This window comes from Lygodium microphyllum, chromosome 14 (genome assembly GCF_053477565.2).
Source record: "Lygodium microphyllum isolate KBCC chromosome 14, Lygodium_microphyllum_v1.1.10, whole genome shotgun sequence".
Lineage (NCBI taxonomy): Eukaryota > Viridiplantae > Streptophyta > Polypodiopsida > Schizaeales > Lygodiaceae > Lygodium > Lygodium microphyllum.
The window spans coordinates 127,056,754-127,072,258 of record NC_141148.1 but is presented as its reverse complement, the minus strand read 5'-3'; the positions used below and the strand labels follow the sequence as shown (position 1 = coordinate 127,072,258).

The following is a 15,505-nucleotide window of genomic DNA, read 5'->3' as shown; positions in this document are numbered from 1 at the left end:
GCATTGTGCTTTTCATTAATAACTAGTGTTTAGTATAGAAAGGGTGTGGGTGAATGTTATCATCATCATGTGGTGCTTGATGAGGTGCCATTTATTTTAGAAGAATTCCATGATTCAACATGTGGGGGTCATTTTTGTTATATAGCTTAATGCCTAGAAGGCTTTACATGTTGGCTATTGGTGGGGTTGACAATTTTCCAAGATGTGTTTGACTATGTAAAGCATTGTGATATCTATTAGAGGCATGATGATAGGGAAAATCATAAATGGTTGCTTAATCCCATTCTAGTGACCTCACCCCTTGAAAAGTGGGGCATTGATTTCATTAGACCTATGTATCCTTCATCTACAACATGGAAGCATTATTCATTGTAGTGACTAACTATTTCATGAAGCGGTCAGAAGCTTATGCTACAATGAAGGATAATGCCAAAGAAACAACTAGTTTCATTCTTAAATAGATTGTTTGTTGTTTTGGTCCACCCAAAGAACTGGTGTTTGACCGTGGAATACAATTCTTAATAATATTATAGAAGTTTTGATTGAGGCTCTGAAAATTAAACATAATAAAACTACACCTTATAATCTACAAGTGAATGGGCAGAGAGCACCAAATAAGCAACTTGTGGGGACTTTATCTAAGACTATATTAGATGGCAAGCATGATTGGGATAAGAAACTTTATGTGGCTATGTGGGCTTATAACATGACATTCAAAAAATCAATGGGCCACACCCCATTTAAGTTATTATATGGGGAAAAGTGTGTCTTGCCATTGGATATTGAGTTACCTACTATGAGATTTACTTTAAATCATTCTTTAGGCAAGGCAAAAGCATTGCAAGAGTGGTTCACTTCTTTAGCACACTTTGATAAAAAATCAAATTGTAGACTTTGTTGCATTAAGAGGTAAGGAAAAAGTGTATGAAAGTGGTATACGATCTGTGAGCCAAGAAATATACATTTGCTAAGGGTCAATTGGTCCTATACTATGATGCACATTGTGCGCTATTTCCATGAAAATTAGAGTCCAAGTGGGATGGCTCTTATAAAATTGTTAGTATAAGAAAGAATAGCTCTACAACCCTTTCAGTAGACTTGCAAGGGATAGAGTTTAAGACTCGAGTGAACTTCAATAAGCTGAAGTCCTATTATATGTAGGGATTGACATAAGACTTGGCATCTTTGCATGTCTTCTAGGATTGAACTTAAACTTTTAGAGTATACCAAGGCTATTGTAAGGGAAAAGTCATTCCTTATCTTGAATATCCATACTTAGAGCAGTGCTTTCACTGAGGCAGAGTCATTTGGTGGAGCAAGTGTTATCACATTATTGAGTAGCTAGATGGATCTTTCATGTGGGACATTAAGGTCTATTGGCACCATTGTTGTAGGGTTCTTTCTAGTGTCCCTATTAAGTTTAGTGAGGATGGAGAGATTGTACCTATCACACACCCTCTCTCTTAGCTAGACTTTGATTATCATAAGTATGAGTAGGTTGATCAATATGGCACAACACATCAATGAAGCCTTGGTCTATACATTGTATTTTAATGGAGCTTCCCAAGGGCAACATGTGAGTGTAGGGGTTGTTATTAAAGATCCCCGCAGTAGAGTGATCATGAAATGGGAGTTTTTCTAGGCACAGCTTTCACTAATAATATGGCAGAATACAAGGCCTTACTCATTGGACTAAATTTGGCTAGATGTGTTATTTATCATTTATTAGTGAAAGGTGACTTGCATTTGGTGATCAACTAGTTGAATGGGACCTACAATATGAGGGATCCCATTCTACAAATGTACTATCATGCAGCCATGGACATGTTGGAGATCTTTGAGTTAATGACTTAACCTCGGACTTGATGTCCATTAGGTTCAAACCTCCTACCTCAACATCAGATTTTAGCTTATCCATCCTAGTGGGGGCTACATATCTAGTGCTCCCTACCTTGCTCCATATGAGGCTACCTAGCAATGAGTCAATCACCTCCAAGAATGTGCTGATAAGAGATATCAAAGGTAAATAGAACCTAAGCATAGGATAAATGAGGAGCTTGAGGATTTTTAATATGAAAGTGGAAGGGTCACATAGTTAATTTCTAGACTCACTTTCTCCTTGTTTATTGAGAACCCATTTTGTATTGTCCTTCTCACATACATCGATACCTATAGAGAATCCTACATATCTAAATATATTTATTCTCCTTATGATTTGTCTAGTCTAGCTCAAACTGAACAAAGTGTCTTCTGATACATTGATTTGGTTGGACCTCTTCAAGTTGATTTTGAGTCCTAATGCGTGCTTAAACACCTCCAATGCATGTAGGGCTTTGCTCATATTCTTATTGTTTGCTATAATAGCATCGAATCATTAGTAAATCCTTTCCCCAAGAGTTGCTTTCTTTAATACTTTATCCCTTCTAGCTTGGTCTCATGCGCTAGCTCTTCTAGATAACAACATAAAGGATGGGTAGCTAATGCAAACATGGTGGGACTTAATGGTTAGCCTTGCTTGACCCCTCTTTTAACGGTTATAGGTTCCAATAGAGCACCATTTGTGGAGATGTAGGCTAGTGAATCCTATACCGGGAAACTTGGAAGACCAACTATTTTCTCACGGAACCCTATCTTGACCATAACTTGGTTGATGTACCTCCAATCAATCTTGTCAAATGTTTTTTCAATGTCAATCAGTAGCAATACTACTTTTTCCCCTATAACAACAACCCAGTCTTTCGAGCCACATTGAAGATCTACATTGAGTCTCTTACTGAAAAGATTGCCCAATTTTTCTATCTCCTTGTTTGCAGCAAGGTTATTGATTGATGTGGCTCTCGAGCAAAATTCTTTGTTTGAATCAGTTAAGCAATTGCTGCAAGCTTTCTCAACAATATGGTTGATTGTGTCTTCAACCCACTCTAATTCCTCCCTCTCCTTGCTACATAACCACATGCCTTGCAATGTATTGCATTGTTGTAGGGTATCAAGAACATTCGGCCATTTATTGTTCCACTTGCTCATTTAGTACATTTATTACATCATCTAATAGGTAATTGAACGGTTTCTACCTATAATGTCTTGTGTTGACCACCAAGTTTTTATGCATGCATATAAACTTCTTAGGCTCAAATGCATTCATTATTAGAAGGATTAGAGCATGATCCAAAATAAGAGTACCTTGATCTACTTTCAACATGATGTAGTTCGAGAGCTAGTCCTCTGCTTATGTGTTGTACCAATGATTGAGTCGTGACTAATATCCCTCGCGATTGCGAGAGTGATAGAAAAACATCCCCTAGTCAATCTACAAGTTTTTTTAAAATATCAATAGTAGTGTGCTCTTATAACGCTAAGTCCCATGCTACAAGGTCCTCCCCTTGAAATAGCACAAATGATGGCAATGCATCTCCTCATCAGAACCATGTAGCATGTTAAAGTCTCCCCCAATAAGCGCCTTGAATGTACGTAGTCCTCTTAGCTCCCTCCAAAGAGAGCTCCTATATTTAGTATTAACCCATACACATTAACTACATCAAATGTCTCATCATTCTAGATCAAGCTAACCACAAGAAGATAGCCACATGCAACATTAAATTTGAGAATGTGAGATTTATCTATCTTGACAACAATGAGACAACTAGACTCCTCCCCCTTACACCTCCTACAAAGCATGAGTAATCACCATGACTAAAACTAGTGCCATTGAGACTGTGTAACTTATGCTCTTGTATGATAGCCATATCCAATTTATTTTTCTTAATCCAGCTCGACAACAGGTAGTGCTTTTGACACCACTATTGACACCTTTCACATTAAAGGTAGCCATTCTAAGTTCAACTTGCTTTGTCATTTTGGCCATTGTCATCTTTTTGTATTACTCTTGTAGCCTTTATCTTATTTCTCCAAGCATTCATGTTCCTTGAGCCATTATATAAGAACCATTTTAGACTTGGCACCATCTTCTGCACTTGTGTATGTTGCAAACCACTCCAAAATATCGAAGCTTCGGTGAAATTGGGAGCTTGCTCTATAGATGCCATTTGAATTTTTGCATTGATCCTGGGATATTCCCTATCCAAATGCTCAATGAAACTCTATTGAGATTGGTGAACGAGTTTGCTTTGCTTTTTTGTACCCTTAGGAATCGCAACCTTGGACCGAATGTTTTTAATGGTGTGTCACTTAGCACTCTTCGATGGAGGAACTTCCACCACTTTTTTGCTAACCTCATGTTCGGATTTGCTATTTCTGATTTTATGCCACCCCTCTTGTACACCTCCTTTATCTTGCATAAATGCTACCTTCCCACTCAATGTAGGGTTATCTCAAATCACCTATGCCCACAATTGTTTGAGAACATTTACTTTTTGCTCCTCATTGTCCTCATTATTTTTTGAGTATTCTTTGAAATAGTACCCCCACATACCACTACTACCATAGGTGCCTACATTCAACTCCATACAAGCTTGAGCCTGAGACTCCCTACATAGGGCATGTCCAATCCCACCGTATGTGGCTTAGCTTCCGAAGTATCCCATAAATGACAAATCCTATTATGAAATGGATTGGCCAAAGGAGGGATGTAAAGTGGTTTGTTCAATCCCTTAGGAATGTTTGGCAAAATATTCTAGAGATAGGTGGGTAACTCCATGAGCTCAACCCACAATGAATAATCATTTTTCATTGCATCTTGAGCAAGCTCCAATCCATTATGTAAACACCAAATCAAGGCCCCAAAAACAAATAACTCAGGCCTTGACCTTCTTTGGTGCATCTATGGTATTAAATACCACCTTTAAAAACCCTCTTTTGCCATAATTGATCCATTTGACCGAGCCATTACCCCCATTTGTGTTAAATCAGGCAATTGCCTCCATAGGCTTAGGTGATTTGCATGTGAAAAACACAAGAAGTGTGCCCTATTGTGAAACCAAACCACATTTTCACAGACATTGTTTATGTCTAATATGATCTTCTTGGCCATTCTAGTTGGAGCTTCATCCATATTCTTCTACAGAAATGGGGTGAGTATATCAGCCACTAGTTGGGGATTGGGTTCGAGACAAAGCTTATAGTCCTCACTTGAGTCAATCGGTTTTGCACCTCAAGTATCTTCCTCCTCTGCCTGGGCCTTCTCCTCCCTCACTACTTCCTTCATGCTCCTCCTTGCACTTTCACTTCTGCAAACATGTCTTGATCAGCTCACTAGAGGTGGTGCAATCATCAACATGCCTCCATGCAAATCACCTTGCATGTACTCCCCAAATGTGGCCAATTAATGCTATTTATGAATATGATGCCATGTGTCTAACTGACTATGGACTCATTATTTGGCCTCACTGCCAATCTCCCTAAAATGCATAGCATGCAAATATGTATCTATGATAACAAGCTAGTTTAATTTTGCAATGGGAGGGACGATGTAAATCTCGTCTTGTGTTCCTTAACCATAGTAAGGGGGAGAAGAAACTACTCTCCAGTTTGTCTCTCAATGCACTCACCGAATTTAGGGGGGGAAAACTATTCTCACTCTAGTCTCTCTCCCTCTCTGCCCATTGCCTTGATCTCATATTGTGCAGCGCACTACGAACTGCAAGAGGCTAATAAGTTATAACATTAATCGCCATGGCAGGATGGACGTGGGCTGCGGTGGCCGGGTCTTTCGCTGCAATGTCTGCAATTGTTGCAAAGATGTCATCACCTGAGGTAGGATTGTGCGAGCGAGAGAGAGAGAGAGAGAGAGAGAGAGAGAGAGAGAGAGAGAGAATCTTATGTGGGCGCTTCCTGTGGGACAGTAGCTCTCTCTTGCTATGCGAGTTAGCGGCTATGGCGGCGTGGTTCTGCTCAACATCCTCATGTGGAGCTGCTACACCAAAAGCCTGAAGGTCCTCACCTCCCTGCAAGCTACTGTGGCGAGCTTCGCCTCTAATTTCCTGTTGACTGGACTCGGCGGCTGGTTTTTCTTCCGAGAGGATCTTCATTTTCAGGTCTTTGCTATTCGAGAGCTTCTGCTATTCTTCCGCCATTTCACGTCCTTCTTGCATTCGTCTAACTAAACCTAATCTATTCAGTGGTTCGCTGGAGCGTTTCTTATCCTCCTCGGCATTTTGTCCCTCAGCAAGGCATCCACAGAAGATCAAGAAGTCTCAGTGAAACCAAAGCAAAACTAAGGTAAATATAATGCCGTTCTGTTCATCTAGCAAGCAAATCATGATGCCATGTGTTCATTTAGCGAGCCGAAGCAAAATTAACATATTCCTAATGCCATTTTTTTCATCTAGCAAGCTATCTTGTGGTGTTTTTACTGGAGAGTGTAGGCTTCCAGCAGTTGAGGATACATCGTTTCTTAAGGTCAATATTACTGTGCCAGGCACACAGGTTGGATACAGTATACTATTGCTACGCCTTAGTTTTGTTGCTAGATCTACAGCTAGTAAGTAACACACGTCATTTAAGCTTAATATCAGGAAAGTGGTTCCAGATCAATTCATGCTTCATAGAACACCTTTTATGTATCGAATGGTTTTTGTTTGGGTTAGTGGTTGATTGAATTGTGAAATCACTTGAATGATTGCAAGTCATCTTTCAATGAAGGCTACTCATGATACCATTAAGAACCAATTCTGGTTGCTTGTTTAGGTGTATGTGGACTTAAATAGTTGCTAAACTTCATATGGAGGACACGCCTTTAGATAGGGGCTAATAATAAGCCTAGTTGCAACTTGAGAAATCCGATGAGAGAGAGAGAGAGAGAGAGAGAGAGAGAGAGAGAGAGAGAGAGAGAGAGAGAGAGAGAGAGAGAGAGAGAGAGAGAGAGAGAGAGAGAGAGAGAGAGAGAGAGAGATGAAATGAAATGATATATTAACGTCTACAAAAGGCCAAAATGACCTATGAGACCATGAGTTACAATCATGTGTATGATGGTACAACTGTCTGGGGAAAATATGTAGCACAAAACAAAATAAGAAAGGAAACTAACTATGGCTATGTGTAAAACATAGATCTCTATCTAGTAACAATGAACTCCAAATGGATCAATCTCATGTGGATATGGAGGGCCTAGCTCTAGCCCGAGCAATAATCCCCTGTATTCGCTTATGAAGGTGTTGCCGGTGTCTGTGTCGAGGCCTAGGACGTCTGGATCGGCTAAGCTGAACGACTTGATCAATCAGTACTCCTTGTCTGTGCAGTGTGTGTGGACTGTGGCGGTGAGAGAGGCTTTCGTGTGGGCTGTGGCTGTAATTGTATTGAAGTCTTCTGAGTCTCCTTTGCAAAGAAGTCTGTGAGCTGCCTTTGTGGAGGGTCTCGGTGTCCTGGAGCAGCTGTACTCTTGAGGCACATGTCACGAAGCCGTCATATCTCAAGAAGAAAGAAGCCAAGGCATTGCTGATCGGTAAAATCCATGATTTTGGATAGTGGTCCGAATCCGTCTCTAAAAAGACAGTGGAAATGACCACGGACCTCATACTATGCTGGGCAGCGGCAGATATAATACTCCTCTGTCTTTGGCTCTAATTGGCATATCTGGCATATGCGCTCCTCTGATGGGATGGATCTATATCTGCCAGTCTCAATCTCTAGCTGATGTGAGGAGGTGTGCAATTGGCCAATAGTATATCTGATCCCATGGGAAAGGTGGGTGTCCATGTATCTTGGGTGAGCAATAAATCCATCATCTGTAGTATGAAGGAAATGCTCGCCGTAGAAAGCCATCTTTGTCTCTAGCTCTTGCCCTGGCACCAACCATGTCCGCCTGATATCCAACTAGGTAAGATCCATTCTGATGATCTTGCGAATCTCTAACCTGCTTAGATTAAGAGATGGTGCATCAAGGGAGTACTGGAAGGGGGGTAACTTGTCCATGCTAAAGCCATGCAACTCAAACCAGGCCGACATCTGTGCATACCAACATGAAGTATCACCCTCTTTGGCAAGCTGCTTGGAGGATTCAAGGGCCAACTGTGCATACCTGTGTGTGGGTAAGTTCTATAGGCTATGTATGTATGTGACCGATCGGGTGAGGGCCTCTACCACAATCGGTGTAGTTGCTAGCTCGGCTCTGATGATCTCATGTGGCACTGAGGCCTTACATCCGATAATCCTGGATATCATGGACACTAGGGGTTTCTCCATCGACCTCCATCCGTCATAAGTGCACCCTGATCTGCTATGGTGGTCAAGACTGGGCCCCCATATCTGTACTCCATAAAGTAGTGTGGATGTGACCAGTGTATCGAAGAGCCATAGCTTGGTGCGGGGTTCTTGGAATTGCACCTGTGAGCACATCCTCTCCAAACCATCTAGTGCTGTGTATCCGCGAGTCAGTCTAGTGTCTGCTGCCTCTCGCATAGAAAAGGTGGGCCATGTGAATAAGACTCCCAGGTATGTATAATAATCCACATATTCCAGCTCCTCAGATCCATATGTGAATTTAGGTGCTGATCTCCTGACCCATTGTGGTGTAGTATTAAATACCATCACCTTGGTTTTACCAAGGTTCACTGAAAGCCCACTGTCCAAAGTATAGGAGTGTAATGCATCCAAGTGTCTCTGTAGACCCTCTGGAGAGTCAGCTCTCAATACAATGTTATCTGCATACAATAGGAGAGGTATCCAAGTGCCAGCTAGTGGAGCTCCTTTATCTCCTTCAAGTGAAATGTAATTAGCAATCCCATCAATGTATAGGCCAAATAATGTCAGAGAGAGGGGGTATCCCTGCTTTACCCCAATGGTGGAGTAAATAGGTGCCGCAAGGCCCTCAACTGTCTAGACTCTGCCCACAACTCTCTCATATAGTGCCAAAATACCCCAACTGAGCTCTTTCGGTACTCCCATGGCATGCAATCTATGTATCAGCCTGTCTCTCGGTACTGTGTCAAAGGCTTTGCGGAAGTCCACAAAGCAGTAGTAGGTCCGTCGGCCATGGGCCCTTCCCTTCTCAATGATCGCTTTGAGTGTGAGGATGTGATCCAATGTGGAAAAGCCTCTCCTAAAGCTAGCCTGTCCCTGTGCTCTAAGACCCCACCTCTTTGCCCACCTGCCTAACTCATGCTCAAGGATGGAAGCATATAACTTAGCCAATGTATGTATGCCCAACCATGATAGTCCGATAGTTGCTGGGTAGTGTAGGGTCCCTTGACTTGAGGATAGGCACAATAGTGTTCGTGCTCCAGCTTTTTGGTAGGCCTTCACACATGACTCTGTTAAACATGTAAGCTAGGAATCTTGCCACCAAAGCTCTAGCATGGATCAAGTGCTGGGCTGCTAGTCCATCATGATCTTGTGCCTTTCCTTTGCTAAGTCTGTCAATGGCCTCTTGGACCCTACTTTCTGTAAAGAAAGTGGTGGTCTCTGGACAAGGCTCAAGTGGGTCAGGAAGAGATGGCGGACCCTCCACAGTATAGAGACTAGCTGCATACTCTTCGCATACAGCGGTGGACGTAATAGGTGTGGTCAGGCAATGCTCTCTGAAAAGCCTCCAAGCCTCTCTAGAGTCTTGGCTCAAGAATAACTGATATAGGTCTCGCTCTAGTTGGGCCAATAATCTTCTCTTCTTCCTCCTCTTTGTGAGGCGTCTAAAGAGTATCTGTGCCTGTTTGTGGGTAGTGGACCTGAGTGCTCTCTCTCTCTATAGCTGTGCGCTGGTCTCACAGCACTCATCATCATACTAGTAGTTCCGAGGTGTCCCCCTGGTGGAGGTTCTCCGTGTGGGTCGTGAGTGTGGGAAGGCTACACCTGTAGCGATGTGTAGGGCCTCACTGAACTGCTGAGTCAGCTCTTGTAATGGAACGTCGGGGTTTGCATCATGTAATAGTCTAAGGATCTCTGCCTCATAGGTATCCTCTGTCTCTCTGGTAAAGAGGTATCCCGGGTGGCGGTGAGCTGCATGATGGGTCTGCGTGTCAGTGAATTGGAGGTCGATGGTGAATGATAGGTAGGCATGATCCATTGTAACTCCGAGAAGGCGTGGGGATATTGAGAGGTCTTGGATGTGAGATATCAGCGTCGGTGGGGCAAGAACATAGTCTACTGTGCTGGCACCATATCGATGAGGATAACATGTGAAGGCGCCGGTTAGGGGGTATCTAGCCAGGCCATTGAGAATGGCCAACCTGTGTGCTGTGCCCATCTCCACAAGGTATCTCCCATATTCAGTGACTTCCCCCATATCCTGAGACGTCCTCTCCAGCTGTAGCTCTGACACATCCTGCTCGTGTAGCATCTCCTCAGATGCATCAAAGAAAGACACCTGATGGGAGGCTGTCCTGGCATTAAAGTCTCCTAGTAAGATAACCTCTCCCTCCTTCGAGAACTCCCAAATATCCTTATCCAAAGCCACATATGGTGATTGCCCCTTGGGTGGGCGTATCGGGACGTCATAGGGGGGAAATAGCATATGGCAATATGCAAAGTGCGTTTCTGATTAACACTGCCACTCCTCCTGACCCGCGATTACTGTGGTTTGTGCGTGTCTCCTTCCTGCAAGCTGACTCCCACCTATGGCTTGTCACTCGTGGAAGTGTAGTATGTGGCCCCTGATGTGTCTCTGAGTAGAACACTGTATCTCTCCCTCTGAATGTCTCCTCAAAAGCTCCCACATTCAATCTTGGTAGCTCCCTCACCCCACGGTGTTGGCGTCGTGTTGTAGCGCGTTGATAGCTCCACCCACCCACCGTGACATAGTCCCTTGCTGAGCCCCGGTGATCTTGTACATGCTTTCTACCTATGAAAATGACGTGATGCCCTCAAGATGGGCCCTTGGGTGAATCTTGTGCCATGTTATGTGCCGTGTCGCGTTTCGTGTTGCGTTCCGTGATGTGTTGGGCTGCCCCGTGACATGTTGAGGGGTCGGGATGGCAAAGTTGGGGGATGGGTCTAGTGCTGCTCCGGGGCCTAGACGGGGTCCCGCGCGGGTCTCTGGGGGCCGGAGGGCTCCATTACAGTTCCAAACTCCCACTACAAGGCTGGTCCCATAGGTCTCACGCCATCATTTGTGGCGCCTCTCCATGACTACCACTCTCCCTCCTTTGTAGAAGGCGAGTTTGCCCTCCTCCCTGGCTGCCTTAATTTTTGGCATGCACTCCCTCATGTGGGCTAGTTGGGCTGGTATGAGATCGTCACCCAAAAACACACCGGTCCCCTTCAATGTACAACGTTGGGCTAGGAAGTCTCTCCTAGCCTCCATGGTGGGGAAGCGGAGAATGAGTGCACGCTCTTTTGAGCTCTCCCTTTCTGTGCTTTTCTTGCCCACTCTCCAAGCGGAGACGAGTGTCTTTCTTAATATTCATTAATGTGTATAGCACCTTGGTGTCCTCATCTACTTTTTCATGCATCTTCAGCCCCGTCACCCGAACATGGAGTGCTCTCATTTTCCTTTTTTGTTCCTCCTCCAATGTGTCATTGATTATGGTTGTTGTAGGTGCGTGTGCTAGGTGTTTCCCCTTCTTTGCAATTTGAATCCATTGCTCCGCCTCCTCTACTTGCTGTTGGGTTTTCCTCGGTAATGCTAGGTTGAATTTCTCCTTCCTCTAGCTTGGGGCTGAGCTGAATGTCAGTCAGTAGCTGCCTAAGTGATTGAATCTCCCCATCTTGGGCTTCTATCTTCAATTCTAGCTTTTTAATCTTATCGTTCAGCTGCCTGTTTACTATGCTCAGTCCGTTGCCATACTCCTTCTTGACTTTGTTGATGGCATTGTAATCATCTGCTCTATCTGGACCTTCTCCATTTTGGGGGTGAACTCCATCTTTTTGTGTTGGGCCTGTGGGGGAGCTCGATTCAGAGTTCAGAATAGAGGGTAACCCTTTCAGTGTATGTGAGGAACAGTGACACGGTAGAGACAGGCCGGGGCAGTGACGTCTCCCGACAGTGACATGATTGGACGTTGTGATGTGGTGGACTGACGGGAGAGAGAGAGAGAGAGAGAGAGAGAGAGAGAGAGAGAGAGAGAGAGAGGTTGTGTCATTCTCTTGCATTGGCAGATAGATCTCATTCGGCACTTTGACTTACTCCCTCGGGAGGACTTACTTCCCTAGCATATGGCAATTTCCTCTGCATCTTTGCCATGACTTTTGTAACTCTTTTGTCGTTTAGTACTTTATAAATATAACATCCATTACGAAAAAAAAAAAAGAGAGGTTGTGTCATTCTTGGTCAGTCTAAGGTTTATTTTTTCTGCTGTATCTGGCAATATTTTCAGCTTTCCTCAGAATTATCGGCTCATTTGGACCAGCTCGGAGGAATCCCTTTGGTGACATTCTTCTTTACTTATATTTCAGGCTTTATCCCCATGGTTGGACTGGGTTTATGTGCACTTGGATCATTTCCTGAAATGACTAGCCAATCAGGTTTATCATAAGATCATTGAGGATAAGAGATGGGTGATTGAGAAAGCGAATAAAGTTTGGTCTTCTTGAGATTCCCCCCCTTAAATCAGGATAGCTTCTGGCAGAATTGGATAATCAAGGATGATTGTTGTTAGTCCGTGCATCTGTGAATCAGATATATCATTTGCTTATTTAGAGACAAGGATTGGTTGGCACTGAAGGGTAATCACACTTTGGGCCTTCACAAGGGCAAAGCATAATTGATTGAGGAAGACCATTCATGGTCCCCCATTTACAATAAACTAGTTAGTTCCTTAAATAGGCAAGGTACTCTCAGGAGGGGAGTCTTGTACTGTTTTTTAAACTTTTATCATTACAATAGACTTATCTGTTCTGGCTTTTGACACTTGGGACTTGCTCAAAACACAAAAATGCAAAATAGATTGCATATGACAAATAAATGCTTGTAGTCTTTGTTGATTGGACCATATGTGTTTTGTTTTGTGAAAAACAATAAGAACGTCAAGTAGGTGAGCTTTGAAGTCTGAGCAACAGAAGTCTGAGCACCGTTAAGATGCCCCCATAGATCTAGCATGGGCCTCACACATGACATGAAACAAGCCATACATACACAAATGGAATAATAGAGGTTGGACATCAAGTTCATTACCTGGCCATAGGGCCAATTGGGTCCAAGCTTGAGCTTGCAAGAGTCCGCAAAAGAAGAGAATCACCAATATGGAGAGAAAAGGGAAGAGAGGGAGAAGATGAACATAGAGAATGAAGGAACAAAACTGCACTGATCTGAAAAGTAAAGCTGAGTATTAAGCTTGTTAGCAGAGTATTTGTCAGCTCATGTGTGAGTCTGAGCTTGATCTGGGCTGGGCATTTTTATTAGGTATTTTAGGTATTTTTCTGGTGTGGCATTTTATGCCAGTGGGACATTTTATGCACCAGTCGGCCAGCATTAATGCTGTCCGACCAGCATTATTGCTCCCCACTTTTTCAGCCTATTTATACTCAGTGGCTCCTCCTTAGTCAGTCACTTCATCTTCACCATCTGCAGACTCTGTGGAGAGAGGAGCCAGTGCCAGTGCCCACGCAGCCAGTGACTCACTGTTGTATGCGACTGTCTCGTGTTCAGATATATGGATTCCATTTCCCGTGCATACATCTGAGTTCTCATTTGTATCGTGTTCTTTCTTTTCTCTTTTTATCTTGTGTTTCAGCAGTTTATTTCAGCACATGTTTATGCTTTCACCGCTGCTCCACTTCTGACATGGTATCAGTTTTCAGGATTTGTGTTTCTGCTGTGTTTTCTTGCTGATTTTAGGATTGTTTTGTACCCCTGCTGATCAGACGACTACTGTTGCAGCCAGGCGACCTGTTTTGGGGCTGTTTTCAGCCTGCGTTTTTTGCAGTTTTGCCATCGCCTGCTGCCTCCGCACCCTCTGCTGCCTACGCACCCTCTGCTGCCTGCGTTTTTCATCTGCAGCTGCTGGCGACAGTTTTCTACCTGTTTTTCTCCAATTTACAGCCTGCGTTTTGCTGATTCAGCATCTCTCGTGGCTGGGTGACTGTTACTTCAGGCCGTTTTCTCTGTTTTTGGCAGTTTTTAACTGATTTTTTTGACTTTCTGCAGCAGATTTTGTCTTCTATTGATCAGATTTTGGGTTCTATTGCATGTGAACTCTCATTTTCTGTAGTCTGTGCTTGTGTTTTGGCTGTGTTTTCTCTCTAAATTCCATCTCTTCTCTACTTCTCTTCTTATCCTCTCCATATGGCTCCTTCGTGCACTTCCACTGATGATAAGTTACATGGACGTGATTATCTCACATGGAGTGCTGTCATGAAAGCTTGGTTTGTGCAGAAGCGGTTATGGTACATCGTCTGTGGAGCTACACCTCGTCCTCTCCGTCCTTTTCCTCTTTCTGAAGACTTTGATGAGGACAATCATGAGGAAGCGGTGCTCACATGGGACTCGGACGATGCCCGTGCTTACTCGGCGTTGCTTCGGTGTATTTCTAAAGCGGTCTTACCGGCGGTTACCTCCTGTAGGACATCTCCTGAAGTATGGCAGAAGTTGCAGCAGATGTACGAGGCACCTTCCACCATGCGGGCCGTCACACTTTATGGCCAGCTCCAGCAGATGAAGTTTGAGCCGAAAGATACTATTCAGTCTTTTCTTCTTCGTGTTACGCAGGTACAGGACCAGCTTCGGCACATGCAATCTGCTCTTCCCGAGGTGCATCTTGTCGGGACGGTCCTCTACAAGCTCCCCCTGGAGTTTGATGGAGTGGCCAATGCTTTGCGGGTGCAGACATCATCGACTCCTGTCAGTTTTACACATATGACCTCGATGCTTCTTGAGCATGAGGCATCCTTGAGATTACAGGGGCGGCTTCTGGCACATTATGGAGGTGAGGCTTATGTAGCTTCAGAGAGGGGTGACGGGAAGAAGAAGTCGAAGGCCCAGTGTTACCAGTGTGGCAAGAAGGGACATTTGCGGAAGGACTGCAAGAAGTTAGCGGCTTCCAGGAAGAGGGAGCAGAAGACGAAGCGGGATGCTGACTCTACCGATGAGTCCTCTCCTTCATCAGACTCCGACTCCGATCCTCCGACCAAGGTGAAGTCCAAGGCGCGGAAGGGATCCTCTTCTTCGGATCGCGGAAAGGGCTTGGTGGCCCCTTCCTCGGCTGCTTTCTAGTGGTGGTGATGAGGTCATCCCTCACGACTCTCTTGTGCCAAAGAGGGAGTGTGAGCGGGTATTCAGATGGGGCAGCCGCGCCTCATCTATACTTTTATACAGGTGCACAGGTTCCAGAGAGGGACGTCCCTGACGCATCGACTTCAGTCTGGTGGAATCAAATCCTGGAGCTGGGATTGACATCCAGGTTCATGATGAGCTGGTCATCTGACAGAGAGCGGGAGGCTTTCGTCTGGAGCTCACATGAGGGGATACTTTGGTGGTCTGGCCAAAGGTGGGGAATCCATGGTCACCTATGTTCAGAGGCATTTTTGACAGGATGGTCTTGTATGCTACTGCGAGACATTGATGATGGACACAGAGACATTCTATGATCTTCTCTATTTTCAGGTGTTTGGTACGATCGACATCGACATCAGGTTCTCTCCGAGGCACCTTGGTGGTGGCTTGATCACCCACTGCTTGGGTATC

At 44.2% G+C, this 15,505-nt stretch overlaps 1 protein-coding gene and 2 pseudogenes across 15 annotated transcripts in view; 1 reads left to right on the top strand and 2 right to left on the bottom strand.

Annotated features, from left to right (window-relative positions):
* The first annotated feature begins 5,493 nt into the window (after positions 1-5,493).
* LOC148026089 (cell growth defect protein) overlaps positions 5,494-15,505 on the top strand; it is a 68,305-nt gene continuing 58,293 nt past the window's right edge. For 3 of the 15 annotated variants that reach the window (XM_087693333.1, XM_087693337.1, XM_087693338.1), the window contains exons 1-3: positions 5,494-5,709; positions 5,802-5,990; positions 6,075-6,174. In XM_087693333.1, coding sequence (XP_087549459.1) covers positions 5,629-5,709; positions 5,802-5,990; positions 6,075-6,173 — 369 coding nt within the window. In that variant the 5' untranslated portion in view covers positions 5,494-5,628 and the 3' untranslated portion in view covers position 6,174. Of the gene's footprint in view, positions 5,710-5,801; positions 5,991-6,074; positions 6,175-6,284; positions 6,437-12,200; positions 12,744-15,505 lie in introns of those variants that run through there. The other 12 variants (XR_015693185.1, XR_015693186.1, XM_087693329.1 and 9 more) reach the window with 10 other exon arrangements.
* Positions 7,168-8,850, bottom strand: LOC148026091 (uncharacterized; annotated as a pseudogene).
* On the bottom strand, positions 10,991-11,876 carry LOC148026090 (uncharacterized; annotated as a pseudogene).